Source organism: Amphiura filiformis, chromosome 11, assembly GCF_039555335.1.
Source record: "Amphiura filiformis chromosome 11, Afil_fr2py, whole genome shotgun sequence".
NCBI lineage: Eukaryota > Metazoa > Echinodermata > Ophiuroidea > Amphilepidida > Amphiuridae > Amphiura > Amphiura filiformis.
The window spans coordinates 8052380-8071227 of NC_092638.1; the positions used below are offsets into that span (position 1 = coordinate 8052380).

The 18848-nt window shown below is 35.9% G+C and overlaps 2 protein-coding genes across 2 annotated transcripts in view; one reads left to right on the forward strand and one right to left on the reverse strand.

The window, feature by feature from the left end:
* The window catches only part of LOC140163447 (E3 ubiquitin-protein ligase CHFR-like), a 129076-nt gene extending 111784 nt beyond the window's left edge, over positions 1-17292 (reverse strand). The window contains exons 1-8 of the mRNA XM_072186760.1: positions 17029-17292; positions 14320-14416; positions 6698-6801; positions 5558-5650; positions 4790-4881; positions 3911-4001; positions 3253-3369; positions 108-233 (exon numbers count right to left, since the gene is read on the reverse strand). Coding sequence (XP_072042861.1) covers positions 108-233; positions 3253-3369; positions 3911-4001; positions 4790-4881; positions 5558-5650; positions 6698-6801; positions 14320-14416; positions 17029-17140 — 832 coding nt within the window. The 5' untranslated portion in view covers positions 17141-17292. The remainder of the gene's footprint in view (positions 1-107; positions 234-3252; positions 3370-3910; positions 4002-4789; positions 4882-5557; positions 5651-6697; positions 6802-14319; positions 14417-17028) is intronic.
* Positions 17293-17426: 134 nt separating this feature from the next.
* Positions 17427-18848, forward strand: part of LOC140164303 (cytochrome c oxidase subunit 6A, mitochondrial-like) — a 16311-nt gene continuing 14889 nt past the window's right edge. Inside the window, exon 1 of the mRNA XM_072187575.1 lies at positions 17427-17584. Coding sequence (XP_072043676.1) covers positions 17485-17584 — 100 coding nt within the window. The 5' untranslated portion in view covers positions 17427-17484. The remainder of the gene's footprint in view (positions 17585-18848) is intronic.

Below are 18848 nucleotides of genomic sequence, written 5' to 3' on the forward strand. Positions count from 1 at the left end.
CAATCTGATTGACCAATTACACACCAAAGAGGCGATCAGAGCAGAGCCGCACTCAACAAAGCTGAGCTTCCGCTCATTAAAAGAGTGCATGCATCACCATACAATACCTGCAACAGTATCTGTGTTAGCTTCTCCTCCCGTAGCACCCAACAGTCTCTCATCATGTACAGCAGTCATTTCTCCTGTACACTCATCATGATCAGGTTTGGTCTCACTCGTTGATGTTGTTGAACCTGTAAAAAATAAAAACCAATAATTTGTTTCATTGATTCCAATTGATCTGTGAGAATTTAAGCTTATCAGACTGTTTTTATTGTCTCTATTATCCCCCAACTCCCTCTTTGTTTTTTGCCTAAGTGAAAGGAAGGAAGGAAGGAAGGAAAGAAGGAAGGAAGGAAGGAAGGAAGGAAGGAAGGAAGGAAGGAAGAAGATGAAGAGAAAAGTTGTTTTCCCCGCCCAGGATTTGACCCACCGACCTCTTAGGTACCAACCAGCAGAACAGGTATAGCAAGCCAAGCGTGTGACTGTGCAATCGGATCACATGGGTTGAATGGTCTTGCAGTCGCTTTGTACTGTATGGTTTTATGTGGCACACCGTCATCGTCCCTATATCTTCGTGTCAAAAATTGCCGTGATAGTACGATGAATCCTCACGTTTTTCAACAGCTACGTATGGTGATTTTGTTCGAGCGACTCAGGCTAAGCATACAATGTGAGATTTTGAGAGTCTGCCACACTGTTTCTATTCTATGTTTTTACGATTTTAGCATGATAAGATATGGCTGGCCGTAACCGCCACAACGTGGAGCTGCTACGCGTAGCTTAGTTTTCTCTTCGCGGAGCTAAATTGACCAATCATGCGGAGCCAGTGGATGCATCCTCGTTCCAGAGAGAGAAAACTCTTGCCAAAATTAATGTTTACTATGTGGATTTTAAATGAATCGAATGTAAATAAACCACAAACAGTTGTACAGGATCAATACCATTGTTTGATTAGTGTATAGTCAATGTTACCTTGCATGCATGTGTCATGTGTGTGGCGTGTTTGTTTGTTTGTTTGTCTACTGTGTCAGGCCAGGATCACTGACACCCACGGTACTGACACTGTCATACTATCACGGTGATCATATTGTTGAATGTTGTTGACTTTAAAATAATCATGATGCAGTCATGTCTACAGTAGAATTCACCACGACCTTTGAAGGACTTAAACCCCATTAAAAGCTATTAAACCAAGATAACACTCAATGAAAACAGCTCAACTATGTTACATCAGATCTTCTCTGGTTAAATACACACTGCACTTGTGTCTGTTTTACCTGTGCAATGAGCAATGAGCTGGTATTATAGTTTCAGTTGGGTGAATGATTATAAAGCAAACGCAAGGTAACAATACTGTGTGCGCATTTGTTTACGAAATGAGACAATAGTTTGCTTATTGTTAACCAGCGTTCTTGAAAATGAGAAGCATAATGGTTTGCAGACTTAACACGGTTTAGAAATAATTTCTTCATATTTTTTGGTGTTATCTGTCGTTTACATATCCTTCCTAAAACACAAAAGTACCAATATTTCCAAACAAAAAAAAAAAAAAAAAATTTAGGAAATGTTACAAAACTATATTTTCTAGAATTTCAGAGAATACTTTAAATATTGGCTGGTTATTTTTTACACAGTGACGTCAACTAGGCAATGGCCTATACTTCTAACATACACTATTTGTAGAGGTCACGCGTCAATGGTGAGCGCACTGAGTATTGTGTATAGGAAAACGGACAGTAACTACAGTATGTATGGCCTACTACACTACTAGTATATAAAGTAAATCCGAACTGGTTTGCTGAAGGTGGAATTCCGGAGGCCACGCCGCGCAAGATGTTCAAATTAGCTCTGCAGATCGCAGAATTGTGTGCATGGTTTACCACCACTCTGCCTAGCTATATAGTTATGTACAATACTGTATGAGTTTCTTATGAGTGCATGTCCATCTTAATAATAAGTCGGTTCGTACTTTTCATAAGCTACTTTTTGAATCATAACTTTCGTGACCGAGGATATCTTGCAACTACGTGAAGCTCGTCTGGCAAATTCTTAATGAATAAATTCGCATCACGTAATGAGTAAGTCGTACTTGATTGGTCAGTTTTACCTCCGAGTAATGAAAAACTCTAACATGATTGGTCAATTTGGCTCCACGGAGCAAAAAGTCAGCTACGCGTAGCAGCTCAACGTTGTGGCTTTTGCGGCCTACCATATCAGTATCCCATATGATATTTCTATATTGCAAGAAAATTTTATTTGTTGTCAGGTAAATCACAGGTTTTATTTTAAATACACTAACTGGAAATTAAATTCACTAATTAGTGAGGACCGGTATTTTGCTGTGGATATGTTTAACTGCAATTTTGATGCAAAACATTTGAAATCCGCTGTAAAAATTGTGATAATATTCAACTCTTTGAGAAAATTATTATATAAAGGAATGCATGTAAAATCCAGGTGCAATACAATGTACATTATTGACACACTATCACTCTCTTTATCTACGTCAATAATAGAATAATCGATTTCAATCGAATTGAATACATTGCTCCATTTTGAGTTTGTATTTGACTACTGAGCGACCTAAGCGATCGATTGCTAGCCAATCAGATAGAACTCCTTTTCTTGCTTTCGGTGAAATACCACTCGCCCGTCGCTCACTACCACTCGCCCGTCGCTCACCAACGGAGTATTAAATTTATATTTATCGTATAGGGCGTCGACACTGTGTGTGGTCTAGTAGCGTTAGGTTTAGAATAGAGTATGATTAAACAGAAAGTAGAAAATTAACTGCGTCGACATTTAATGATGGAAGGAAACACGTAGAAGAATAATTATAATGTCGTAAAAGACATTATAATTATAATTATAATTATAATTATAATTATAATTATAATTATAATTATAATTATAATTATAATTATAATTATTCTTCTACGTGTTTGCTTCCATGATTAAACAGAAACTGTATCAACATCTTTCTGGCGAAAAGAACATAGTGTGGACTCAATTAAGCCAGCATCCACTACTCACAATATTGGACATGCCTACAAAAATGTATCTTCTCTGACACAATATATGATAGTAAAAACAAAGTTGATTGACTTTGACTAGCACAAGGTTGATAGGCATGCTATCATCATAATGCAAGATTATAGACAAACAACTAAAACAGCCACTGAATCAGATTGGCTTTAAGTAGCACATTACCTGTGGTTGATGGACCTGGGTTGAGCACACTCTCATCACGACTAGTCCCAGGAACCTGAGACCTATGGGAAGACAGGTGAATAGCTGCTGGATCTGTTTGGCCTTGGATACTTTCGCCTACAAGAGGTGAGAAAAAAGAAGCATAGAGTCTATTAGGCTTCCTCAAAACAGTGATGTCTGTGCCTGCTCCAGTGGGCGTAGTATTAAATAGTGTGTGTTGACTCAAATGGGATAACCTGAATGGGTGACTCCATCTAAAATCTACACCCCCGTGATATTAAGGTCATGGCTTCCATATAGGGGTGTATGGATTTCAACTGGAATAGCCCAATATCTTAACAGAACCAAGACCATTTGTCCTTTCCTGATAATGTCACTAATCAGTGAAGATTGATCAGTCATGTCACATTAGTGTCACAGGACAAGGCGATGACAGTGTGATATGATCACAACAGCACCTTGAGCTTCACTTGGTGGATATGTGTAGAAAGGGGGGGGGGTGAGGAGAACGATAAAATATCAAGTTGATATGGTATTAATCACCATATATTATGTCAACTGTTCAGTGATTCTTCCCGTTTTAGTGATCACTCCCATCTACTCAGTTGGTGGCGGGGGGAGGGGGGGGGGTATCTTGCATTTGTTTTATTTTACCTACCTTGGTGTGGTCCTTTACTCTCTGGCTTCTCATCCTTTGATTCTGTATCACTGTGCAGTCTCTTAGCATCTTGATGTTCATCAGTAGAGTCCTAGTATAAATAACATTAACACCTACAGTTAAGGAGCTAAGTTTAACATGTAACACTATACTCATTAGATTAATCGCCTTCACAGTTTAACAGGTCTGGTTGATTAAAATTCCAACAGGAAAAACCTACATGTAGGACTTATTATTTATCTTTTTATTGATATAATAATCCTATTTGAATAAAATTATTGAAGAATGGGCGTAAAGGTATTGTCTCATATACCATGTGATACCAGCATATGCATCACTTTTTACTTTTAAAATAATGGTCTTTGTATACAAAAACAAGGTTTTCCATACAAATATATGCTTAATTAAATAGTTCATTTTTGTTTTTCACACATTTCTTGCATATACTTACACTCTTACACAACACAACACAACAAAAATGCTTTTACAGCAAGCAAGCAAGCATACAAAATGCACAAACTGTACACACTTCTTTCAGTAGAACCTCATTTTGAGATGACCATGCAAGGGGTCAACAACGACATGCTAAACACTTTGGGCAATTCCATTTAAAATTCACACCACCCCTGTGGAAGATGTTAGGAATATCTTCCATAGGGGGAGTATTAATGTCAAATAGAATGAACACATTAAGTAGCACCATTTGAATTTGATACACCCTCTGAGAATTATTAAATTGGGATCTTCTACATAGGGAGGGTAAGTTTCAAATGGAATTGGTTTATTTGCTAATTCCATTTAAAATTCATACTCCCTCTGTGGATGATATTTCCAAAACCTTCCACAGGGAGGTGTGTACATTAAATGGGTTAATATTACCTCCTGTCTGTCTCTCTTCACTCCTCCTATGGTAGCTGCCGGGCCTGGTCCTTCATCAGACCTTGAATCATATTTGTACTCTTCAGTGCACTCTGAAAATTACATAGAAAAAGGTTGATAAGCAGTATGTAAATTTTACGTCAATATTTGACACATGCACACACCCACCTCTCCCACACACACCTACTTATCAAGACCGGTAAATCGTGAACCTTTCTAAACGAGGACTTTTTACGCCCAACATTCTACACCAAACTTGGACTTGCTTGAAGTTTTACAATTGAAGGGGACCTGACCCTATCTAGCAAATGTGACAATGAGAGTAAAATCTGAGCATGCTCTTTTTAATTAAATACTTTTTTCATTTTTGATGTAGGAAACATATAACTTTGAAAGTTGTAAAAAAGTTAGAGAAACAAAACCAGCCAAATTTCTGGTAATAGACTCCGCACTTAACCGGCTGTGCTGGGTAAATAGGCTGAAAGGTCAAACTGGGCTGCATAAAAAAACAATGTGTGGCGGTAAGTTCCTGATTTCTTATTTTCTCTCCCACCTTTAACCCCATGATAACTACCTGCCGATTGGCCAAAATGAATATTGTATCCAAGTTTAAACCAATCAAGGAGGGTATTATAAGATCATCTGCAAATGCAAGTTTGACCATAAATAGTTAAAGCCTAGTCATAATTAGCAACTGAAATTAGTATTTCAAGTTATCAACCAATCAGAATTGCTGTTAGATGACCAGAGGTTAATAGGAGTATATACCTGATTCGTCTCCATCATCATATTCCAATGTCTCATCACACATTTCCATCTCCTTGTCCAACTCAGCCATCTCTTGAAACATGTAGGCAAGGGCTATATACATGAAACAAATTGATATGGATTATTTATCTAGAAATGTGCCCAGCATTTGGTTACATTTTATTCAGCTGTTTCTACATTTTAATCAGAAGCTTCATCAGCATATGTGACTGTGTGGTACGTCAGATAGCACTATGATTAGCCAATGGAAACTTCAAGAAGCATTCAGCTATTACTCAAATAATGTGGTTGTAATGTAAGGGATCTCTCTACATTCACTACAAGATTCCTGTTGTGGCTGCATGCACAGGTACACTGTCACCAAGGTGCCTGTCTAATGCTGCTATTGCACAGGACCCACCAGCAGTGGTACCGCACTGGTACTACACAGCAGTGGTACCGCCTCTGGTACTACACTGGTACTCCCCTGCTACTGCACAGTACCAGCCAAGTACCTTGGCGGCAGTGTACATACAACAGGAAGTTTATAGTGCTAGTCTTTTATTTGAGGATTTTGAGATGAATAATTTCCTTTCTACAGAGTATGTATTATTTATATGTGTTTTGCAGAGAACTGTAACTAAATAAATTGAGCTACCCATATTCTCTCCAATCAATGCCCCAGGCATTGCATTTCCAAAAGGGGGGCGTTATAGTTAATAAAAAGGTCTGTTTTACAATGATAATTCCCATTAAAAACTTCCTTAGTACCGTCTGGTAGTGCTGTGGAACTCCACAAAAAAAAAGGAATTTCTACACAAATACTATAACAATGAACGCACACATGGATATCATGCAATCAGCCATTGCATGTTAAAAACAATGGTACAGTTTGGTTAAAAAATGGTGGGGGCATTTTATGAGGGGCTTTAATTAGAGAGAATATGGTATATTTCTGTAATGTTTAGTACATAACACATGGAGTGGTTAAACTCATTCTCTCTCTTTTTCTACTAGATCAAATCATGGCAAACATAAGCAAATCCAGTTTATATGGAAGTTATGCCCTTAATCTCCCACAAAGGAGGTGTACATTTCAATTGGGATAGCCCCATATCTCTGCAACTTGCAAGTCACTTCAAGTCCCAAATTTGGACTTACTCTGAACTCCCGGTCTCTTCACAAGAAATATCTCATCACCATGGGTAACCTGTAGTCTCTGTCCTTTGGTAAGTTTGGTTTGATTCACCCAGGTACCATTAGTACTATAAGAAAACCATGGGATAATACAAATTAAAATATTAGGAAATAAAAAACACTGAAGTTTGATGTGAACAGATTCAATTTGTGGATGAACACCCCCCCCCCCCTCAACACCTAACAGCCGGAGATATGACATTGACCATCAATCAATCAATCAATCAAACTTATTTCCATCAAAAATTAAAACATACAAATAACAAACATGATAAAACGATGGAGGAGACACAACTAGAAGCAAAAGCCTGTAAAATGTTGTGCCCCCTGAAACACTTACAGAGCCTAAATATATAAACACAGATACACAAAATGAAAAAATACAATATACCAAGCCAGAAAGGAAAAAAGATAATACACTTGATTTCTCACCTCACACTCACACCAGGCACACTCCACCACAAAAATGTCATAGGCATGTAATAAAAAGGTATGCACATAAAAATAAATTTATATGTGTAAAACATTTATTTATATAAAATTCAGTAGTATTAACCAAATGTTACCATATCAATGAATTTTACTTGTAAATATCAAAAACAGATTTCAAGTTTGACTTAAAATGGCCTAAGGTTGCTGACATTTTAACATTTTTTGGCAATGCATTCCATACTTTTGGTCCAACCGTTAAGATACTGTTGATTTTGTGGATAGGTATTTTATAATCATTCCTATTCCTTGTATTATAGTTATGATTTTCTTTGTGAGTCTGGAAGAAATTTTCAAAAGATCTAGGTAACATTTTGTTATTATACTTAAACATAAATATAGCAACTTCCTTATTGAACATATCAAAAATATTTAATACCTTAAACATTTTGAAAATTGGTTCAGTGTGACTAAGATAATCACTATTGGAGATTACTCTCATGGCACGTTTTTGGAGGCGGTACATTTTATTCATGTGTTCTTTATTTGCATTTCCACACAGTAATAAACCGTAATTGAGATAAGGTAATATTAGAGTACAATATAATTTATACATGGCGTCTCTTGGCAGGAATAATTTAACTTTGTTTAGTACACCAATATTTCTGGTACAAATTTTACCAATATTTTGAACCTGTTTTTTCCAAGTCAAATGTTCATCTATAGTAATTCCTAGAAATTTTGCTTCACTAACTCTACTTAATTTACACCCATCCAAGATGATATCAAATTCTTTGTTATTTATTACACTACTAGTCTGTGCACGGGTACCAAGATACATTAAATTTGTTTTCTTTGCATTTAATGACAATTTATTTGCTTTGAACCAATTTGAAACCTCTTGAATTTCTGTGTTTACACGTTTACATAATACAGATACATCTTTATGAGAATAAAATATCGTGGTATCATCAGCAAACAAAATTGTATTTAAGATCTGTGATGTGTTGCTGATGTCATTCATATACAAAATGAATAAAAGAGGACCTAGTATTGACCTCATGGAACATCGCAAGAAACGATTTCATGAGGAGATTTGCTGTAGTTATATAGAACATATTGTTTTCTATTAGAAAGATAATTTTGAAACCAGTCATTAGATACTCCCCTAAAACCATAGTGATACAATTTATGCAATAAAATATCATGATCAATCGTGTCGAATGCTTTTGATAAATCCATGAAGATACCTAAGGTCTTCATGCCTTCATCACTGGCCTTGCCGTCGTTTTATCTTTTCAGTTTCTGTTTCCGTAACCGTATCCGTTTTTGTAAGTCATTGTTATTCTGAAGTGGTAGTCTCCCAGGTGTGACCAATCTTTTATTCTAGCCTTTTGTTAGTTACTGAAAATTTGAAGCTCGTGAATTTCAGTTTTCGTTTTGGTAAGTTATATTGATTGTTTACATAAAATCTTGAGATGTGCGGTTGGGTGCTAATCTAGACAAAAGAAGAGTCTAAATTTTACGGTCCTAAATTCACGGGAAATTGTACGGCTTCAATTGACTTGTGTTTGGTGTATATGCACTTACGCCTAGACGTAAGTGGCTCCTAAAAATAGTCTTGCATTGAAATATATACTAACCATATTGCCATGTTATAAGCAAAAGTCTTTCATATTGGCGATGAAACGAGCGTCTCAAATAGTCAAATATCTCCCAATGAGGTAGCGTGCAAGTGGTGATTTGGTAATCATGTTTTATATTGAAATGCAATACAAAAGAATTGCACTGGAGCAAAGATAATGTATTCTATTCATTCATACCAATGATAAGCTAATCTGATAATTGGCTGGGTCTATATGTAAGGCTCGGGTCTATTTTAAATGTTATTTTTGCAGAGCTTATTTTCAGTCATGGATCATACTGATAAATTTACTTAACGGATGGAGAGGGAGGGAGGAAATACTTGAAACTGAACAAGTGAGAGTGGGAGGGGGGAGGAAAAAAGAGAGGAGAGGGAGAGACTGAAAGACTAGAAAGAGAAGAACTCGAGAGGAGAGAGTAGGGACTGGGGAGGGAGTGGGGAGACTGATCATGGGGGGGGCAGGAGGAAGCAAAATAGGGAGATAGACATTGATGGAAGGGCGACACTGTGGCCCGTGCTTTGGGGTTCGACAGGCTCATAAGCGGACCTTTTGTGATTTTAGGGCTTATTTGCAACGTTTTTTACAGAAAAAAGTGGACTTTGTCATTCGGATTGGCATGCATTTTGTCAAATTAATGTAGATCAATTTACCAAGAGGGCTAGGCCATTAAAAACACTGGTGTTAACATAATATTTCTCTCCGGTTTTATTGACATAAGCAATCACCTCTATTGAAATAAGCTGATTGGTACTTCAGAGTTAACAATGAAACCAGATTACAGTAACTTACTGAATCCCTTGCGTTTTCGTATCTGAACAAAAGACTTACGGAAACTGAAAAGATAAAAAGACCCTTAGTAATATCATTTAAAAAATCTAACACCGCCATATATGTTGAATGATTAGTTCTGAAACCATATTGTTTTTTATACAGAATATTATATTTTTCTAAGAAGTCATATGACCTATTGTATATTATACGTTCAAGAATTTTTGACAGGCATGGTAGAACCGATACAGGTCTATAGTTACCAAAAACTTCGGGATTATCTTTTTTTTATATATGGGCACAACGGTTGCAGTATTTAATTAGACGGGTACAACACCTGAGTAAATTGATTGGTTAAAAATAAGCATGAGTGGATAAGCTATTTCATTTGCAACTTGCTTTACTACATCAGATTTCATACCATCATAACCAGGACTTTTACCACTTCCAAGTTTGGTGATAATTTTTACAATTTCATCTTCATTAGTAGGTTTAAAAAACAAGTCTTATCATTTGCCTTCTTAAGATATGATGAATAGTCATTTCCTGATTTCTTAATTGTAGATGCTAAAGAAGGACCTATATTCGCAAAATATTTATTAAATTCAGTAGCAATCGCGCATGTATAGGAACTACTTTTTGATACAAACTTTTCAGAACATTTATTGGTTTTATTACGAATAATTGAATTTAGGACTTTCCATGTATTTTTAGTATTATTTCTCTACGATCAAGAATTTCACAATAATAGTTTTGTTTAGCCAACCGCAAAAGAGACTTTAACTTATTTCTATACTTTTTATATTTTTCAATATTGTTTTCTGTGGGCTTTTTTAAAGATTTTTTGTATAAAACATTTTTTCTTCTAATACTTTTTAACAAGGCAAATGAAATCCAGGGCGATTCTGGTTTCTTCACTTTTGTGTGTACTCTTTTCCTTTTCTTTGGAATGCATATATCATAAATTTCATTATATTTAGATATGAATTTTGAGTATGTCTCATTTACATCATCAGAATTACAAACAGAAGTCCAATTGACCTTATCTAATTCCCTTTTAAAATAATCCATATTCTCATGTGTATGATCACGTATTTCGATTTCATCATTTTCTTTCTTAGGTCTGTATACATTAAGATCAGTGGTAATAAAAATGGGTAAATGATCACTTATGTCAGTAATAATAATACCAGAAGTTTGATCAAATTTTGAATTTGTAAAAATGTTATCAATAAGCGTTGCTGATTTTGATGTGATTCTAGTCGGTTTATTTATACTCGGATACAATGAATGAGAAGTTAAAATATCGACAAAATCATTAGTGTGTGAATGAATATCCTCATTCAACAGATTGATATTGAAATCGCCCATGAGATAAACAAGCTTTTGATTCTTTGTAGCATGAGTCATTAATGTGTCTATAAACTTGTTAAAAACTTTCATATCTTGATCCGGCGGTCGATACATTACACCAATTATAATATTTTTGGAACCAGTTTTCTCAATTTCAATAAACAGACTTTTCGACGTTTTCAGGATGGTGAATTTGAGCCAGATCATCTCGCTTTACGATATTTTATGTCATTTCTGATATATAGACACACACCGCCACCCTTTTTTTGTATTTTTTTTTTGAATTCCAAATCATAGCCTTGTAGTTTAAAATAATCATGGGGTATATCTTTCATCCAAGTTTCATCAAGTCCAATTAAATCAAACTCCATGTTGGAGCAGTGAAGAAAATCTCTAAATGAATCAAAATTTTTGTTCGAACTTCTTATATTTAAATTCAGAATTGACATACCAGTCTTTGTTTTTTCTGTAAATTGTTAATATCAATCTCAGTGAAATAAGAAGAATCACTCATATCATTTACATCAGTTAGAAATACAGTTGGATCAAAAGAACAATTTTCATATTTATTTTTGAAATTAGTATCTAAAACAGTTCTATTTTCAAAGAAGCGATATAATTCTAAAAGATATTCATTCTCAATACATATATGATTAAAAGGTAGGTTTACCTCTTCATTGCATGATTTACAATGCCAATATTTGGTATTCAAGTTTCCTTTGAATTCCTTATTTGTAAGATTACTACACTTTTTGTGGTTATACTTATTACATACAGTACATTTTAATTTCCTTTGATTACTTTTTACATGTCTATGACAAGTTGAGCAAACACACGACATACCCCACACACACCAACACACAACTCAATACACCAAAAAATAAAAATATATATCAGATGAAGAAAAAATGTAATGGAAAAGTTCAGTGCAGAACATTTTCTCCAGAGACATCAAATACACAAATTTAATAGTGACCTCCTAGGCCGGTTTCAACAGATTTTTCACGACTTGTCAATTCATATTGGTATATACATGTAAACTGAAGAATAATTTTGACCATCTGGGTCATGTTAACCAAGACATTATCTCAATTTAGGCAATTCATATTTGTTTATACATGTAAACTGAAGAATAATTCAGACCACCTGGGTCATGTTAACCAAGACATTATCACGATTTATGCAATTCATATTTGTTTATACATGTAAACTGAAGAAATAATTTAGACCACCTGGGTCATGTTAACCAAGACATTATCACGATTTATGCAATTCATATTTGTTTATACATGTAAACTGAAGAAATAATTCAGACCACCTGGGTCATGTTAACCAAGACATTATCACGGTTTATGCAATTCATATTTGTTTATACATGTAAACTGAAGAAATAATTTAGACCACCTGGGTCATGTTAACCAAGACATTATCACGATTTGTTCAATTCATATTAGTTTATACATGTAAACTGAAGAATGATTTTGACCACCTGGGTCATGTTAACCAAGACATTATTTTCAGTTTTTTTTTTTTTTTTTTAGTCAGCTTTGTTCTTTAGAGAAGGTAAACTTTCTCCCTCTAATGTTTCATTTGGTCTGGCATAGAACGAAGCTGCCTTTCCTTTACTATCCCTCCACATGCCAGCAACAAAACGCAACTTTATGCCTTTTTCATAGAGGGCTCTGACTTTTTCAGACCAATGTTGCTTTTCCTCCAAGTCACATTGAGTTAGGTCTTCAACTATAAAGAATGATTCTCCACGTAGAGCTTGTCTTTTATTTGTCATGATGTACGTTTTGTCTTTTATAACATAACAGTTTTACCAAGATGTGACGAGGACGTGGGACCTTGTTTCCTCTTCCTTGTTTACGCTTACCATCCCGGTGCGCACGTTCAATTTCAATATCATCTCGTCCGAATTTAGTCTTGATGATATGGTCCACAGTTTCCATGACAACTTCACTTGGACCTTCCGGTATGCCAACCAACCGAATATTATTTCTGCGATGTCTTTCCAGTTTATTGATGCTCTCAAATAGAAGTTGAGCCCGGTTGGCTTGACTATTGATAGACTGCGAGGCATTGTCAGCTTTAAGTAGAAAGTTCCTTGAAACAAGTATTCTGCTTCTTTAATTGGGATTGCAAATCGGCTATTTCCTCTCCTTGGAATTCCACAGTTTTACAAATATCAGCTTTAAAAGTGTCAAGCTCATTTCTGATATCATTTTGGCCCTTGATCAACTTATTCAAAGAAGCCAACACCATTTTTTCAAAGTCCTGTTCTTTTTCTTTACTTCGCACTGGTGACTCCGTTGAATGGGAAGGTGATTGATACTCACTATCACGGCTTTCACTGGCTTTCACGGGTGTTGAACTCGTTGGGTGAGGTGGTGAGCGAACCCGTTGAATGCTGTGAACGCCGGGTGAAGCGCTGTGTATCCATACTGGCCATGCTACTGTTCAAATTTGCCACTGTTTTCAGACTGTTTGTGGACAAAATTCTACCACTCCTGGTCTCCATAAACGTTCAAATCTAACAATATACTGTCCTTGTTAGATGTTACTAATGTTAGAATAAGAAACTAGCGACCTAGGAGGTGAAAATAAAGAAAATTTCCTAGTGTCTCGGAGAGCTGCACAATATACGTGTTACTCCATGAAGACTTCCTACTATCAAACTGCATGATCACACTCCACAATGCCCTTCACACATCAAACAGAGATATTACATTTATCACCAAGACTTCCCACTATCAAATTGTGGACATATGTGTATTATTTACCTATGGACAAACTGCATTATTTACTTATATGAAACTGAACTAGACTTAAATTTTAACCAGGTTTTTAAATACATTTTTGGGTTTAAATTTGCAGCCAAGTCACCAAGTTACATAGTTGGAATGTGAAGTTCAATGTGCTTGTCCCCAGTTGGTGCCAAACACACACTTTCACAAAGCACCCCTACATGAAATCATCCCCCAAACCGGGGACACTGTTTATGGACTACATGGTTTTGTATGGCTTTTTTAAAAATCACCGATAGTCAGAGGAGGCACTCTCATATTTTTATTCATTGTTTGAAGCCCATTGCATATAAAGCAGGTATACATAGGATCCTGGTTCCCTGAATGTTAGAGTATCACACAAACATTGGCGTAGCCAGGGTGAGCTGGGCAAGGGGTCTAGTCCCCCCAAGAAATTTTCAGTGATGAAAATGGGTAAAGAGTAAAGTGTTCGTAAAATGACTAAAAATGGGACAACAAATTGACAAATGAGGATGAAAATTTGGCTTTGCCCCCTCACACTAAAAAGCTGGCTATGCACCCAAGCATCCCCATTTGGAGGTGATTACAAACACACCCCTACACAGACGTCACACATTATCACCTTGTATCTTCCAACCATGTTTTTCCATCTTCTTGTCTTGTCAGACGACAGTGCTTAGATGATACATATTTGTTATCACAGAGGCTCAAGTCGCAAACTGAAACATTGACAGAAAGAACATTTTGATCAGTATGTATGAGGGAATATAATGGGCTATTCCAGTTGAAATCCAGAAAAACAAAACAAATAAACACAACACAAAACAAATGTACACAACGCACACCCACCTATCACTAAAATAAATAAAATAAATTTTGGATTTATAAAGCACCTGTCTCCAGATCTTAGAGGACTCAAAGCGCTGTAATTTCGCTGCAATGGTGAATCAAAGCGCTGTAATTTCGCTGCAATGGTGAATCATCACAATCAGATCGCATCAATTAGGTTGCTGCCAAGCGGCGCACACCTATCCGCATTTAGATTGTAACATCCACCAATTATCTGTGCAGCTCCCCAAATTCCATTGGGTGAAGGAAGTTTTGATAACCAAACAACTAATCACCGATTTTTGCGATACAGGAGGAAACCGGAGTATGTATATTATTGGGGCAAGGAATCCAATTACTACACTGAAATGTCAGTGTCTCAAGAAAAGCGGTTCAGTATATAAAATATATGATAGGAAACGAGGTACATCCTAGTGGTACCTTATTTCTTATCATAAATAACAAACCGCCTGTCTTGGGTCACTGAAATTCCAGTGTAGTAATTGGATTCCCCCAATAATATACATTTCATTTCATTTCATATTTATTGAAAATAACATCGTGGCAAATAGCCAAATTGTGTTACCTTTTACAATATTAAAACATCAAAAAATTATTTACTATCATTACACATAAACAGTGTCCGAAATAAGGAAAATCTGGAAGTTATCCCGAGGATAACTAAAGCATAAATGCTGCTTGTCCTCAATACATTTTGGTTGTCCCCATAATGTGTCATACTTTTGGAGGTAAAATATAGTGATTGTCCAGGGGATAAGTACATAGCTCAATATGGTTGTCCCCAGTGATTTTTGGACAAGAGGACAAGAGGATAAGTACTTATTTCGAACACTGCACATAAAAGTTATTAAAATACATATAACAAGAAATAAGCATAAGAAAAACATATAATATTCAGAATTATATTGCACATGATAATAAAAGCTTATCTCCACACTCACCCCATCACACCCCACTCACACACACACTCACTTACTCCCAAACACAGTGACCACAAATAATACGCGCCACACATCAAATCAAATAAGCATCAAAAAGCATAATTAAGAGAAACACAAAATTATATTGCACATAATTATGAAAGCAAACCCTTAAAACTAATCTTATCTCCTCACTTATCCTCACAAACACACCCCCTCACTCACTCTTGAGCACACCTCTTACATGTACTTCCAAACGCAGTCACCCTAAATAATATGCATACACACCAAGTCACTCAATACACTCATATTCACTGTCATACCCATACCATAAAAATTGTCACATCAAAATAATTAAATTAAATTGCATCAAATTGTTAAACTGCATCAATGGGTGAAACAAAACATCAATTTTAAGCATTAAGTAAGTTGATGAAGTGTGGAATATACATAACTTTTGTTACCACTGTGTTATTAGTTTTTGAGAAAAATGCAAAAATAGACACTAATTTATCAAGGGGTGTAGTACCCCCTTAACCTATCCAACCAAGACATAATGCTACACCACATGCTACAATGTATGGATAAAAAAAAATACATCACATTTTTTCAAGGAATCCCTCATCTTGAAATATACACAATCTGATCTGTATCTGTGTGGATACTGCACAACGCTCCGTGCGGAACAATACGAGCAGCAATTGCGTCATGCAGTAAAGAACTGTCAAATGCTTTTGACAATTACTGTCAAAATGAGCGTACATTTAGCGCTCATAATTCTACATCTACTTCTATGCATTCTCATCAAAAGCCTGTTTCATGTTGGCTGAATATTTTTAATGAAAGTCAATCTTTGACCAGATGTAACTTTACTACGGAAAGTTCTATTTACAAAACTGTTTTCAGTTTTGGCTTTCTTTAATCAAGGGCTTTAATTTGATATATAAAATGATGCGGTTTGATGGCAAATTTGAATTCACCTTTCATACATGTACCTCAGTACCTGCAAAAACTGCTACACAAATTGTTTAAAGAAATTTGAGCCCTGCATTATATTAAAGCTTATGATTATCAGCCATCTCCAGTTCAGGCTAGTCCTGCCAGCAAGACTTCAGTCTTTATAATCATAAACATAATGACATCTATAGTAAGAATTCCAATTGAATGAACGCAGCTTTTAACAGCTGAACTCCATCAAAACGCGATAGTATATTGCGTATTCCAAACTACAACGCGAGCATACGACCTTGGATACAATGCTATCCAATCACGAGTGCGTTGGCATGGTTGAATTCACTTCGCGTTACTCACGCGCAGTCGCACACGCTGGCGTACATCGCGCAGTGTACGCAAAAATTCATCACGCTATTGAAAGCTGCGTTCATTCAATTGGAATTCCCACTATAGGTACGACGAGTTACAGTTACTGGAACTACAGTTCAGGCCCAATACAGATTAATATCAGCAAGTCATTTTGTTTTGGGACTGATTATTCGGATTACATGTAGAAATGCCCCAACAGAAACAAAATTCTTGTTGTAAAAATCCTCTCAGGGTCTCACCTTTTGCTCTCCCAATGCTGAAATTATCTGCTTGAATTGGAATTGCAGGAGCGTGCAAATTGGTCGAACACACCAACTGCGCCCATTCCTTTTGATTGCTTTCTGTCATCATGAAGTCACAGAAGCTTTTAGCATATCAAGTGTTAGTTGTTAACGTAAAATATTGATGCAATTACGAAAATAAATTATATCTTTGAATTCAATTATCAGCAAAAATTATGATGTTGTTTACATCGGCATGCTTGCGATCAGCTGCTAAAATCTCATTTCCAATTTCTCTAGAGGGTCCAATAAATCAGATCTAAATATCAGCATTTTATAGAACTTTGCCGTGTGAAGAGAATGCACTCCGGTCCTTTCCTTAACCTTTACGCATACGGCTGACATACTTTTTGAGGTACGCACACTTTGAGTACAATTCAAAGTCACCCCTTTGAATTTCAATAACTTGTGAAAATGGCGTCGATACTGAGAGTAGTAGCCCGTAGATATTCTACTGCAAATAAGCAATTTTTGCATCGAGCATTGAGCGATACAAGTCACAGTGCACATCATGGTAAGGTGTATGATCTAATGTACATTTCAGCTTTCATTTGTATAGTTTACGGGTTAAATAGGCTACTTTCGGATCGTTTACATACAGCTGCACGTACGCATTTTTCAGTCATGATCATGGTCATGCATGTCATGCATATAGACTGCCTAACTGGCCTGTATCTCGTTTCGGCCAAAGAACGTCTGTAATACATACCTGTTTTTAATGACTTTGCAACAATGTTTCTATTGTCAGCAATAACAGCTTGCATTCACACTTTTGAGTTTATATGGTGAATTTTCGTACACGGCCATGGCCCATGCGTTTTGAGTTGGGCCAGTAAATAGGTGGAGATGTTACATGCGCGCGGCATTTTAGGGTTCATCTTTTTAATTTTCTCAGTTAATATGCAGCCTATCAATCAATCAATCAATCAATCTTTTATTTCATTCAAAATACAACAATACAATAACAGCAAAACAACACATTTGAATGAGGAGATGCTCAGAAGGCCAAAAAGGCCTGAACAAGCACCCCCTTAACCTTAGCCTAAGTTTCTTAATTTGTCTAATAAAATACAATTACATACATACTAACACCCCCACCCTCTTCCATACATTCATGTAGAACGAACTAAGCAGGAAAAAAAATGATGAATAAAGAACATGCAGAATATAAGTTTAAGACAAATTAGGATTTCATAACATATGCTCACGTATATCGCAAAAGAAAGCTGACATTTTGTGAATATAGTATAAATGCTAAGAGATCAGTTAATTTTAATCGATTTTTTGTTTTAAAAGGGAGAAAAATAAAAATAAGTAAATCAAAACTAAGAGGTATTAAGTGTACATTTCCATAAGGTTTGTTTTAATTTGGGATCTAAAGAGTTTGACTGATGTAGCCGTTTTGGCGCATCTGTCGATCGAATGCCATTTTCTAGGCACGGTGGTTGTTATTGTTTTGTTAGCAAACTCTGTTTTTGTAAGACAGATCTTGTAATCTTCAGCGTTTCTTGTGTGATACCTGAGGTGATTCCTCTGCTCAACGAAATAACTATTGAAGGCCTTTGGTAACAGATTGGTATTATACTTGTACATGAAAGTGCTTAGTTCGAGATCATAACTATCATAAACATTAAGCAAATTGTAATTTTTGAAAATAGGGGCTGAGTGACTTAAAAAGTGACTATTCGATATCATTCTAAGGGCTTTTTTTGAAGTTTGAAAATCTTTTCCAAATATTTTTGACAAGTATTTCCCCATGCCAAGATACCGTAGTTTAT